Source organism: Oncorhynchus keta, chromosome 11 (genome assembly GCF_023373465.1).
Source record: "Oncorhynchus keta strain PuntledgeMale-10-30-2019 chromosome 11, Oket_V2, whole genome shotgun sequence".
NCBI classification, from domain to species: domain Eukaryota; kingdom Metazoa; phylum Chordata; class Actinopteri; order Salmoniformes; family Salmonidae; genus Oncorhynchus; species Oncorhynchus keta.
Window position 1 is genome coordinate 48,521,538 of NC_068431.1, and position 14,128 is coordinate 48,535,665.

The 14,128-nt window shown below is 41.9% G+C and overlaps 1 protein-coding gene across 1 annotated transcript; it reads left to right on the forward strand.

Moving 5' to 3' along the window:
* The first annotated feature begins 4,767 nt into the window (after positions 1-4,767).
* On the forward strand, positions 4,768-12,114 carry LOC118390453 (peroxiredoxin-4). The gene is made up of 7 exons (XM_035781040.2): positions 4,768-5,119; positions 8,719-8,836; positions 10,516-10,632; positions 10,725-10,847; positions 11,033-11,163; positions 11,322-11,356; positions 12,008-12,114. The coding sequence occupies exons 1-7, from the start codon at positions 4,906-4,908 to the stop codon at positions 12,056-12,058; spliced, it is 789 nt and encodes a 262-aa protein (XP_035636933.1). The 5' UTR covers positions 4,768-4,905; the 3' UTR covers positions 12,059-12,114.
* Positions 12,115-14,128: the final 2,014 nt, after the last annotated feature.

Here is a 14,128-nt window from a genome sequence, read left to right on the forward strand (position 1 = left end):
ACATGGAAGTATGTTAAACAACCAACCAAGCATATTCAAAATGTTTTATAGAATGATAGAAGAAGAAAAAAATACAGCCATTGTCGGGTTATGAGTAGGCAAAATAAAGTTGGCAATTTAACATGTGAGTCCAGGGAATACCCTACTCGGGAGCATGGTCACATTTAGCCACACCTCACCATGTGTATCTATGTGTTTGATTCCATTCCAGCCATTACCTGGAGCCTGTCCTCCCCAATTAAGGTGCCACCAACCTTCTCTCAGCCTCATGGCAAAATGTGTAGAATAGCCTGAGATTAGCTATAAAACAGCCCCATGTTACAATTGTACACATTTTGCCAAGTTAGCTGTTTTGAGGAAGGGTTAAGTGCCTTGATCGACCTATTTTTCACCTAGTCAACTCGGGGATTCAAACCAGCAACATTTCAGTTACTGGACCAATGCTCTTAACCACTAGGATACGCGGCCGCCCTTCTACACGCTTACTGTATGGAAATAAAAAAACAGATTCTCTGGATCTGAGGTGTTATGCTTCTTGCAGGACCTTTTGGACAGAGGGAAGTTTTTCTCTGATGTTAAGGTCTATCTCTATGTTAAATAGGCTTCCACAAGAACAAGGTGGGAAATCACCTCCTGTTATGTTGTTTCATGAAGGGGGCATGTCCAATGATGTGTAGGAACCGAGGATGACTGACAGGGGTCGCTGTATTGAAGTCACCATGCAGCCATCTTGGTAGGTTTTGGAAGATATAGAAATGCATTTATTCATGTCTATATTAGCTTTTGACACTATTATATTATAGACACCTTAATGCACACTTTATATTAAACATACAAACAATAAATGAAAAAATATATTTAAAAAATTTCCTTAAAGTATTTTTTTAGTGCTAATGTTACTGTCCCCACCACAACAAAAAAATACTTAAATACATGGAATTAATTCCTATGGAGGACTGCTCCTACTGGGGAGTGCCAATATGGCCGACCAGTGGCTTCAAAGCCTCTCGATGGCCAATAGCGCAAGCAATCCAGGGTTTATATACATAATTCGGCACATCCCGTACGTCCAGTTCCCAAGCCCTTAGCCCCATCATGGGATTAGTCTATTGTGCTTGAGGCTATTTCACAGCAGCCTTTTGAGCCGCTGGAACTATGGAGATGAAATATCTCTCCTTTAAGACAACTTTACTGCAAAAGGAGTGAATGAGCTGCATGTACTGTCAGTCATCATTCGTGCCTGCAGTTTGACCATGGCTTTTCCAAGTTCACCTTGTTGCCCATGTAACAGGTTTGCTTCCTTCCCTCTCTTCGTTCCTACCTGGGCTCGAACCAGGGACCCTCTTCACACATTGAGAACAGTCACCCTCAAAGCAACGTAACCTATTGCTCCACAAAAGCCATGGCCATTGCAGAGCCACAACTACTTCAAGATCTCAGAGTGAGTGACATCACCAATTGAAACGCTATTAGCGCACACCCCGGTTACACTCACCCCCCTTTTACACAGCAACCAGTGATCTGGGTCAGCAGCATCAATGAACAGATTTGCTTCCGTCCCTCTCCCCTACCTGGGCTCAAACCAGGGACCCTCTGCACACATCAACAACAGTCACCCTCGAAGCATCGTTACCTATCGCTCCACAAAGGACGCGGCCCTTGCAGTGCAAGGGAAACAACTACTTCAAGGTCTCAAAGCGAGTGACATCACCGATTTCAAATGCTATTAGCGCGCACCCTGCTAACTAGCTATCCATTTCACACCGGTTACACCCAATTAGCCCATGAGTCGGTCATCGTCACATGATGAGGAAGCCATGCAAACTTCAAACCCAGTGTCTGCCCGCAGCCTAAGGGGTGAATATCATCTTGGTCTAACGGTCTAAGACGTTGGTTGCTCTGGGTTCATGCCCCGTGTCATACAGTGCTGCCCAATGTGGGGTGGTCTCTCATGAGTGAAAAGGTCAAAGGGGGGTGAATGTAGTGGTTATGGTCACGTGATGAGGTAGCCCTGCCCGTGAACTTCAAAACAAGTGTCTACCCAAGGGGGGAATTTCCTCTTGGTCTAAAGGTCTAAGACATTGGTTGCTCCTGTGGAAGCTCTGAGTCCTGTATGTTATGCCCAATCCCGCCATTATGCCCGAGGTTAGCGCAATTACAATTGTCTGGCCTTGGAGCTTGTGGCTTTCCACCCGCCACCTTTCTTTTCGATTGAAGAGGAGCAGCTACACCGTTTTGTCCAGTATGTGTGTTGCACATATACTTGGATAGGAAGAGGGTGACCAACTCTTTATGTCCTTGGTGCCTCCCTGCAAGGGGAGCCCCCTCTCTTGTTAACTGTTGTCTCATTGGATTGTGGAAGCAATTGTATTGGCCTATAATAACGAGGGGTTACAGCCTCCGGAGGTCCTAAGGGCTCACTCCACCAGAGGTATGGCTACCTCTTGGGCTCTGTTCAAGGGACTCTCCTTGCAGGTGATTTGCAGTGCAGCTTGTTGGGCATTCCTCATACTTTTATGAGGTTCTTCCGACTAAACGCCACTGCTCCGTTATTGGCACATAATGTCCTCAGTGTCAGGGCCTCTGTGGGTTGACATTGAGACTGCCTGGCTTCAGAGAGCATGTGGGATACGTGAGTTGGTAATATCCCGCTAGTGATATGTCGAAACAAATTATCTTTCAATTATTTAAGGTTACTTGTGTAACCCCTCTTCCCTGAGATTATGAGTGAGACATCTCACCACGTTCCCCTATTCACAAGAGTGTGAGGAAGTTTGGCACGCTCCAAAATTATCGGAGGGCAGGCGGGTGGCTCTTTATTATGAGGGGAGGGGCTCACTCATTCGCCACTCAACCTGTCTGTCTCTGAGAGACGTGTATGATTGTTTCTTCGAGCTACTTAGAAGATTCTGGTGAATTCCACTAGTATACTGAAATGTCTCACCCATAATATCAGAAAACCGGGGTTACGCAAGTCACCTGAAGTTTCCCGGCAACAGAGGTATCCTGATATATTGCATGTGAAAAGGTGTCATTTATTACAATGGTCATAAACTGCACAGCACAAACAGAGAAGAAATCAGAGAAAAGTGGCATCATTATGAGGGCAGGATGAAGACCTACCTGTGGTGGCAGGTGTGGGGGTAGAGATTTCCAACATTTTCCCAGATAAGTTTTTGGAAAAAGGGGATCCCTGCTTTTTGGCTGACCCATATACCCATTGTTTCAAGCTTAGTAAAGGACTGTTACATCTGTCAATGTTTTGAGAAGTGGAATTGTTTAGATTTTTTTGTGTATCTTCCACCCCAGAAGCAGCAGGCGCTGTGCATCAAGCTTCTCAGGGGTTGGCCTGTGTTGGTCTTTGCTCTCCAGAGCAGGGCGCCGCTAAAAGAAGTGATCAGTGATGAGAAGGACTATTCCTGGTGTTTGTGACTCCTGCCATTTGGTAAGATGCAAACCCGGTGGAAATGGTTAGACAGAGGATACCGTCTGTCTTGGAGTTTCTACCTGATAAGATCAGGCTAGGGTACATTAACTATTCGTTGAGGGCAATTGTTCCGAACCTGCTACAGTGCTTCAGGTGCCAAGGATTCAGACAGTAGCAATATGTAGAAGGTATATCCCCCAATGTGGAAAGTGTGCAGAAGGGCATAGTCAGAGGGAGTGTGAAGTGGGGGTTGAGAAACCACTGTGTATAGTTTGCCAAATTTGAGTCGGGAAGACGATTTGAGGGATTAGTGTTCCGACTGAGTTTGGTAAATTTGGATTTCTTGTCTTTATAGCCATCGTGATCAACTGCACTGCACTGATGGAGTGGTTATCACAGAAAATAGATGTGGTAGTTGCAGCAGTTGAGAAATATTTGGGTTTGAGAGATTTCAGTGCAGAAGATCTACAGGGAGTTTTGAGAAAAGGGATTCCTGCCAGGCCGACGGCCTGGTGTAGGATTGTTTAGGGCCAAAGTGGTGGGATGGGGTGCCAAGGGAAGCCAGGCTTCTCTCAAAAAATGACTAAGAAAAAAAGAGAAAAACATAAAGAATGTATATTTCGCTCTCACTTTCATAATTTAGGCCATCTATCTGATGCTGTCAGGTAAAAAAGAGTGACATTGTTGCTGCCCATAGCATTGACTGCAAGGGAAGGAAGCCAGCGAGCATTTGGCCTCCCTTGATATTTTTTTTTTTAAATAATAGCCAATCAGCATTGAGCTAAATTGAGTGAGCGCAACTGTGAATAGTCCCCACCATTTTTTTCAAGGGAAGTCTGTTTGGATTTGGCTTCTCTCCAATCACATCACATGGAGAGCAATGCGTCATTGACAAAAACAACTTGAACTGTTGCATCTAGTTGTTGTCCAGTGGCTAGCTAGCTAAAATGGACCCTTTCCTAAATTAGTCGTGGATGGAGACAGGGATTGGACTTGTGGTTTTACTTAATTCTCTATAATGGCCAATAATTATAACGGTGATTCTAATCCAAACATAAATTCATACATTGTGCCCCTGGCCTGAGAGGATGGAAGTTCAGTATGTAGCTAGATGTTGGCTAACGTTGGCCATAAAAAGGAAGTTAGGCAAGGCAGAACATTTTAGTCAGGTAGCCTAGGACAAAAAATAAAATTGTTTACTGCATGACAGAGTCATAGACCGTTTCGTCAGTATGAAAGAGAGGAGGGTGGCATTACTGTGTATAGTTGCAGGGTTAGAAGGTGGTGCAATTTAAAATGTCCACATGCCCCCCTTTTTTTGTGACAAAATGTGCACTCCGCATTTTGACCTGCGAAAGGCAGCAATATGCAACACAGCGTCTAGTCTGCCGAACATTCACACGAAGAAGGGGGTTTGTAGTTCTTCCTGTACAGTACTTTCTTAGCAGCTAGCTACGTGGTTTTAGCAAGACAGTGGAATGAACGTCATGCTTCATATGAAAATGTTAAAGGACATTTTAAGTGTGTTTTGCACAATTTGTCTTGTCACCAAGTTTACCACTGCAGCCCAAGACGGCTCTAATGGGAAAAAGGACCAAGAGTGTTACAACTACGCTGGAGGACACGTCTACCCCGGAGAGGCTTTCCGTGTACCCGTCTCTGATCATTCCTTGCACCTCAGCAAGGCAAAAAGTGGGTATTGTCCCCCTGCACGGTACTGTAGTTGTACTTGGCAATCATATTGACTTAAATTATTTTAATAACGGGAGGATGTCTTACCCAACAATACAATGGTAACTACAAAGCTAGCTAACTAGTTTGCCTGCAGCCAATTAGATAGCTGACTTAGTAGTGTTGATTAATGTTAGCTAGATACCGTTCCAGTTATACTGCACATTTTCACAACTGAAGTTTGAATCAAATCGGTATTCGCGTTATTGTAATCTGCCAGATTTGACTTGTCGACCCAAATTCATAAATTGTAGCTAGTAGTACATTTGGACACGTCATGCCAAAAAACTTGGCTCCAACTGTAGCCTGCAGTTTTCTTGACCATACGATTACGCTTGTTTACACTAAGCTGCACTGGGGTCAGAACGCCGTCATGATTAGATTAAAGGCCCTGCTACACTATAGCCATTGGTGTGGCATTGCCATCAGTCGCTGAAGAAATGCTTCCTTTGAAATCAATTAAAGTTGCTTCTGCCAATGTTGAGTTTGTGTTGTGTCATGTCCAATGGCAGCGCCCAAACTCAAGAATCAAGGTCCAATTCTCGATTGCTGACACAAGTTCATTCTATCTTGTGAATTTAAATTATGAGAAGTACATTTGATTTTGTTTGCATATGGCCTTGGCTACACACCACTGATTATTTTACTAAGATCAGGGTGTCTGCTAGGTCTTTAAAGTCTTACATTCATTTATCTGATTTCAAGGCCTTAAGTATTAAAATGTCTTTAAATTTCAAAGTCTTTAAAAAATGTGACGGAGATGACTGCAGTGTTTACGTTATATTGTGCCACTGCTTAATTTGTTTCCACCACGGAAAAAGATTGAACATCAAATAATGCTTCAGGTGCACTTTTAAGATGTTAGAGAGCTATCCACATGTGTGCCTACGTGTGTGCACGTCAAGTGAGAGTCGGCCGTTGCCAGAGGAGAGAGCAAGGAAGCCTATACAATTTGATAGACAACAATACTAACTAGAGCTGGGATGATACACCGAAAGTTACTGACATTGCCCTCCTCTGAGTGAATAATTTTGCTTATGTCGGTAAGTTCAGTGATTAGGCTACACAATGTTGCTGCTGGTTTCTTTTTGGTTCTAAACCCATTATTTGGTCAACACTAATATGCATTAACCTGCTTCCTGCAATGAAAACATCTGCCCTGTCCCTGTTTTGCTGGCTCTAATTACTCCTAGTCCCCCCTTTGCACACGGAGTGAAGCGCAAGCATACTGACAGTTGAGTAACATTTCAGAATTTAATTGCGCGTCTCAGCTTTATGAGTATAACAATTTATTTCTGAAGTTTCAATAATAGAGGAAATAAAATTGGTTATTGCCCTGCCAAAAGGTGAATTAATCTCCCAGTGGTGGAATGCAGACTGAACCAAGTTTTCCCCTAGGATTTAGGTGCTTAGGTTTTTTTATCCTGAAACTCCACAGTTCATGACAAGTACAAACATACCCATAACATGATGCAGCCACCACTATGCTTGAAAATATGAAGATTGGTACTCAGTAATGTGTTGTATTGGATTTTCCCCAAATATAAAACTTTGTATTCAGGTCAAAAAGTTAATTGCTTTGACACATTTTCTTGCAGTATTACTTTAGTGCCTTGTTGCAAACAGCATGCATGTTTTGGAATATTTTGTACAGACTTCCTTCTTTTCACTCTGTCAATTAAGTTAGTATTGTGGAGTAACTACAATGTTGTTGATCCATCCTTAGGAGAACTATCACAGCTATTAAACTCTGTAACTTGTCTAAAATCACCATTGTCCTCATGGTGAAATCCCTGAGCTGTTTCCTTCTTCTCCGGCAACTGATTTAGGAAGGATGCCTGTGTCTTTGTAGTGACTGGGTGTATTGATACACCATCCAAAGTGTAATGAATAACTTCACCATGCTCAAAGGAATATTCAATGTCTGCTTTATTTTATCTACCAATAGGTACATTTTGAGTTAATTACCTGTATATGTGGGATACAGAGATGAGAGTCATTCAAAAATAATTTTAAACACTATTGCACACAGTGTGTCCATGCAACTTATTATGTGACTGGTTAAGCATATTTTTACTCCTGAAGTTATTTAGGCTTTCCATTACTTCTTTCACGTCTTACTTGTAAGTCTAGAGCCCTACTCAACCGCTTAGCTACTTTGCTTCGAAGTATAGCCATTTGATACCTTTTTTTGGTTTTAGGCTAATGTTCAAATGGTACAGCATAATAGGTCAAGGAGAGCTGCAGGGGGGGTACACTTTTTTGTTTGTTGTTGAAGCCCCAATCTTAACACACCAGATTTGACAAATCAACTACTTAACAGGCAGGACCTTGTTAAGCTGAGTCCGGTGTGTTTGAGCAGTGCTGGATCAAAAGCCTGCACACCCATTGGCCTAGCAGTCCAGATGGCGAGTTGACCATGTGTTTCATACAATAACAGTGCTGTATATTTGACTTTAAGTACTTTTTTCACAGTGGTATCGCTATGGTGTTGATTATCATTATACTAAGCTGGTATTGATATCGAAGCCTAAATTCTGAAAACGTAGTTTGTGATCTGGCACTGCAGTGTCTTAATCTAACCGTGATTGTGTTCCGACCCCAGTGCAGCTCAGTATAAACAAGCGGGATGGCCCTCCTGTCTGCCTCAAGGACCCAGACAGGAGGGCCCTAGCAATAACAGCTGCTGCACCATACAATCCCAATGGATGCATCTAAGTCAGTGTTATGTTAAGTGGCTTCCTCTCATCAAGTCTGCGCTTTCTTTATCTGCATTAATTTAAAAAGGCAGGTGAAATTAAATTCTAGGCTGGTACCTTCCCTATCGCTTTCACATTTGTTGCGTTTTCCAATCAGCAGAGGAGAGAAGATAGAGGCCACTTCCAGGATGCACCCCAAGAGGTAGCCAGGTGTGCCCTATCCCAAGATGTACTGTTAAGGAGTGTAAGTGTAACAGTATTGCTTCCGTCCCTCTCTTTTGACGGAACCTATGTTCAAACCAGACCCTCTGAACACATCAACAACAGTCACCCACGAGGCATCGTTACCTACAAAAGCTGCACCCCTTGCAGAGCAAGGAAAACAACTACTTCAATGTTTCAGAGTATGACGTCACGAAATAAACACTACTACTAGCGCGTACCGCTAACTAGCTAGCCATTTCACATTGGTTACATGGGCAAGCCTACGCGATTAACATCCAAGGACCAAAAATGTTCTGAGGTAAACTGACTGGCAGCCAAAACCGCCAAATACGATACGGTTATAGAAGCATAAAAAGCCCTCTACTTTCAAAAAAGCCCTCTTTGGTGAACGAAAGCTATGTGTGCCCCAAGCCTGCCATAGGCCTACCTGCACACTGCTCACCAACTATGAACAAATACTATTCATTGTTGACCAAGGACACTAAATAATGGTGTGTTGGTATATGCAACATTTGGGATACACAGCAGGAAGTCTGTTCTGATTGGGTTTTCCCTAAAATGTGATCAGCAAATAACTTGCTTGCACGTGCTTTGAACTGTCATCAAATGTGTTTTTGTTATTTCTTCTTTTTGCAGTTTCAAAGCCTGCACCTTACTTTGAGGGATCAGCTGTCATCGATGGTAAGTTTAAGGAGCTCAAACTGTCGGACTACAAAGGGAAATACCTCGTCTTCTTCTTCTACCCCCTGGACTTGTGAGTACTATCTCTTTACTGACCTCCATCATATAGTGTTTTTTGCTACTGTCATAAAATGTTTTTTTTTAAACTTTGTTATACGTATTTTCAGACATCATTTATTATTATTTTGTTTTATATGACCCCCCTTTCAAACAGTCCCATTTTTACCACTTGTCGGTTTGCACATTTTACAGGCTACATCCCATTGCGCAGCCGGCTGATGTCTATTTGAATAAATCCATTGACTATATACCATCACAAAGAAATCCATTTATTATTATACGTTTCGGCAGATCTTAAGAAACATTAAGATACTAAGAAAATGTATTTCAATAGAATAGCATATTTTGAGTTTTGTTACTCGTCTGTGCAGCCTAGGCTATAGGCTATGGCTGCACCATGCAAATGAAATCAATAGTTCATTAAACAAACAAGACACAATTACATTCCCCTGCCCAGATCAGTCAACACAACATTTTATAGTAAGAATAAAATATAAATAATATTTTTTTCCCAAACAACTTGAGTGTTGCGGGAACATGTGGACCCGCTGTTAATCAATTTTAAAAAGTGATCTTCTGAAACCGAGCCATTGCCCACATCGCTTTTAAGTGCTTTAGAACCCCTAGAATTTGCTTTTTCCGATCGTGTATTAAAATCAAATGTCTGACCTAGATGAACGTGATTTAAAAATATATATTTTAGGGCCTCCCGGGTGGCGCAGTGGTTAAGGGCGCTGTACTGAAGCGCCAGCTGTGCCATCAGTCCCTGGGTTCGCGCCCAGGCTCTGTCGTGGTCCGTGGGGCGACGCACAATTGGTCTAGCGTCGCCCGGGTTGGGGGGGGCTTGGTCGGTAGGGGTGTCCTTGTCTCATCGCGCACCAGCGACTCCTGTGGCGGGCTGGGCGCAGTGTGCGCTAGCCAAGGTGGCCAGGTGCACAGTGTTTCCTTTGCTTAAAGATTGCAGATCCACATGTAATATTTTGTCCTACCCTCTCCATATTATGCACATTGATAGCTTGCTAGCAAATGTACTCTAACTGATTTAAAAAAAAATATTATTTAGGCAATTATCTAAATAATTGGAGCTAAACTTGCAAGGAGAAATAACTGGTGAAATTAATCAAGCAACAGAAATGTAAATTATTTATTAGAATCCACATTAGCTGTTGCTCACACAGCAGCTACTCTTCCCTGGGTCCACACACATGACAGACTGAACATTAATGTACAAGAACAGCTTAAGGACTGAACTACATGCATTTAAATGGAAAGAACACATGCAATTAAAGCATTGTCCCATTGCCTAGAAAAAATGTTACTGTTGGGTTTTCAGAGCTGTTGGCAAACTGGGTTTGTTATTGGTTTCCCCTTTCAGATATAAAGAAAAGGCAGTATAACGATGGTATGGTAAAGATTGCAGGATTTTGTCTGGGTATTAAAGTGATTTTAGTAATGTACCAGGATGAATAAATATAAAATAGCAATCCAAATCATCTGATTTTAATTGAGAGATTCAGGGAAAGAGAGAAATTATTAGTAGTGTATTGTAAAATCTAAACTGTAGTAACTGTTATACAGATGTTTGCTGTATTTTAGAACCAGTGACTTAATGAAAATCCAGTATGCTTTGGTAAAGTAATAATGTTGTTGGCTATGTGTTATTCTGATGACACTAACTCTGTGTACCTGCAGCACGTTTGTCTGCCCGACCGAGATTATTGCGTTCAGTGATCGTGTGCACGAGTTCCATGCCATCAATGCTGAGGTTGTTGCCTGCTCTGTCGACTCACAATTCACACATCTGGCATGGTAAGATTACATGCATCACACCCCTCTTCAGAGGTGCTTGGACTTTAATTTCAGAGGTTTTTTTTTTCTCCCTCCGGCTTTGTTGTTAACAGGATCAACACACCCAGGAAGCAGGGGGGACTCGGACCAATGAAAATCCCTCTGCTGTCTGACCTCACACACCAGATTTCCAAAGACTATGGAGTCTTCCTGGAGGACGCAGGACACACACTCAGGTACAGTATACACTTGCTCACGGGGGTAGAAGCCACTTCAAAAGAAGATTACTAGTACTACTACCATTTTTTTTTTTTTAAATGGTACAACAAAACACCTGTTAACTCTTATAAGTTCATGAGGTTTAAAGTAATGCGGTTTGAAACTGAACCGAACTTCTCATTGTTTTAATTGTCTCCCTCAGGGGCCTGTTCATCATCGACGACAAGGGCGTCCTGAGGCAGATCACCATGAATGACCTCCCTGTGGGGCGCTCTGTAGACGAGACCCTGCGGCTTGTCCAAGCCTTCCAGTATACTGACAAACACGGCGAAGGTACGGTTCACACCTCAGCCTCCAAATTCAGTCTCACCACATAACATTCTCAGATAATACAGCTAAACAAGTAATTATCTGTGGTTGCTATGGATGGTCTTTTTATATTATTTATTTTTTTACAGTTTGTGTGAATTAAAATATATATTTTTTTGCAGTGTGCCCAGCAGGATGGAAGCCAGGCAGTGACACAGTAAGTTTCATACTGTGTGTGGTTAAAGGGGCAATCAGCAGTTGCTACATCAATTTGTACCCATTTGATTCTTGAAGAATAACTTCTAAATGCCTCATGAGCTTAGTTCAACTGTCATACCCTATCAGAACCTGAAAATAGGAGCTTGTTTTATTCCAATGTTTGTAAACCAACACTATATAGCCTCAACATGGTTAAAACTATAACCATGGATGGTCAATCCTTGCATCCCCATAGCTCTGTCGATGAGTTTGAGTAGTTACATTTCTCCAGCCGCGTCCCTCCATCTTTTTACCGAAACAGGGTCGGGAATACGCTTTATTATTGTTTCAACTGCTGACTGCCGCTTTAAGTGAGTGCATGCATGAGATTATATTTATAATCTCCACCCAGCACAGCCAGAAGAGGACTGGCCACCCCTCAGAGCCTGGTTCCTCTCTAGGTTTCTTCCTAGGTTCCTGCCTTTCGGAGGAGTTTTTCCTAGCCACCGTGCTTCTGCATTGCTTGCTGTTTGGGGTTTTAGGCCGGGTTTCTGTATAAACACTTTATGACATCTGCTGATGTAAAAAGGGCTTTAAAAATACATTTGATTTGATAGGATTTTCTTAAGACAATTGCTTGTGCACTAATTCAATGTATTACTCTTCACAGATAATCCCAGACCCAGCGGGCAAACTCAAGTACTTTGACAAGCTGAACTGACCCTCCCCTCTAATAAACACTTTGGTTTAAGCTCAGAATAAAAACAGTTTTGATAATCTGGTGTCTGTTTTGTTTTTAACAATGTTTAGCCATATTTGGCAAATCTAATTCAATCTCATCTAGCGATCTGAGTAAACTAGTGACCTTTTGAGATGAGAAACAGGACAGGAACTACGACAACCGTATAATGTCTCTTAGAAATGTCTGACATTCTGACACACCAGAACAGAGAAGTCTATAAACTTGTTGCTTGAGAGTTCACGCACATAGGGGAAACATTAGGAACACATAACATAAAAGGTGCAGGCATGACAAAGTACAGTGCCTTCAGAAAGTGTTCACACCCCTTGATATTTTCTACATAGTTGTTATAGCCCAAATTTTTGTTTTTGTCACTTGCCTACACACACTACCCCATAACGTCAAAGTGGAATGTTTTTGTAAATTTGCCTAACAAGTCCCATAAATTGCGTAGACTTAAGTGTTTAACATGACTTAATGACTACCTCATCCCTGTACCCCACACATACAATTATCTGTAAGGTCGAGTAGTGAATTTCAAACGCAGATTCAACCACAAAGACCAGGGAGGTTTTCCAATGCCTCAACAAGGACACCTATTGGAAGATGGGGAACAATAAAAGCAGACATTGAATATCCCTTTGAGCATGGTGAAGTTATTAATTACACTTTGGATGGTGTATCAATACACCCAGTCACTACAAAGATACAGGCGTCCTAACTCTGTTGCTGGAGAGGAAGAACACCACTCAGGTATTCACCATGAGGCCAATGGTGACTTTAAAACTGTTACAGAGTTGAATGGCTGTGATAGAAAACTGAGGCTAGATCAACAACATTGGAGTTACAATAACAACCTAATTGACAGAGTGGAAAGAAGGAAGCCTGTACAGAACACAAAATATTCCAAAACAAGCATGCTGTTTTCAACAAGGTAATACTGCAAAAATGTGGCAAAGCAATTCACTTTTAGTCCTGAATGCAGTGATATGTTTAAGGCAAATCCAATACAACACATTGCTGAGTACCACTCCATATTGTCAAGCATATTGGTGTCTGCCTCATGTTATGGGTATGCTTGTAATTGTTAAGAACTGGGGAGTTTTCAGGATAGAAAAAAGAAACGAATGGAGCACAGTCAAAATCCTATAGGAAAATCTGGTTCAGTCTGCTTTCCACCAGACACTGGGGGATGAATTCACTTTTCAACAGGACAATAACCTAAAACACAAGGCCAACTCTACACTGAAGTTGCTTACCAAGAAGACAGTGAATGGCCAAATTACAGTTTTGACTTAAATCTACTTGAAAATCTATGGCAAGATCTGAAAATGATTCGAGCAATGATCAACAACCAATTTGACAGAGCTTGAAGCATTTTTTAAAAGAATAATGGGAAAATGTTGCACAATCCAGGTGTGGAAAGCTCTTAGAGACTTACCCAGAAAGACTGTGGTCGCTGCCAAAGGTGCTTCAACAAACTATTGACTCGGGTGTGAATACTTATGTACACTGAACAAAAATATCAACGCAACATGTAAAGTGCTAGTCCCATATTTCATGAGTTTAAATAAAATACTTCTCTCAAATGCATTTGTGCACAAATGTGTTTACATCCCTGTTAGTGAGCATTTTATCCTTTGTCAAGATAATCCATCCACCTGACAAGTGTGGAATATCAAGAAGCTGATTAAACAGCATGATCATTACACAGGTGCACTTTGTGCTGGGGACAAAAGGCCACTAAAATGTGCAGTTTTGTCACACAACACAATGCCACAGATGTCTCAAGTATTGAGGGAGTGTGCAATTGGCATGCTGACTGCAGGAATGTCCACCAGAGCTGTTGCTAAAGAATTGAATGTTCATTTCTCTATCAAAAGCCGCCTCCGTCATTTTAGATAATTTGGCAGTCCATGGTGGAGAGTTTGGAATCTGATTGATTGATTGCTTGTGTGGACAGGTGTCTTTTATACAGGTAACAAACTGAGATTAGGAGCACTTCCTTTAAGAGTGTGTTCCTAATCTCAGCTCATTACCTGTATAAAA

Excerpts from the sequence above, each read along its gene's own strand:
- LOC118390453 (XM_035781040.2), top strand. The coding sequence starts at position 4,906 with ATGAACGTCATGCTTCATATGAAAATGTTAAAGGACATTTTAAGTGTG. Across the intron at positions 5,120-8,718 it reads GCACCTCAGCAAGGCAAAAA|TTTCAAAGCCTGCACCTTAC; the intron begins GTGGGTATTGTC and ends TTCTTTTTGCAG. Across the intron at positions 8,837-10,515 it reads TTCTTCTACCCCCTGGACTT|CACGTTTGTCTGCCCGACCG; the intron begins GTGAGTACTATC and ends GTGTACCTGCAG.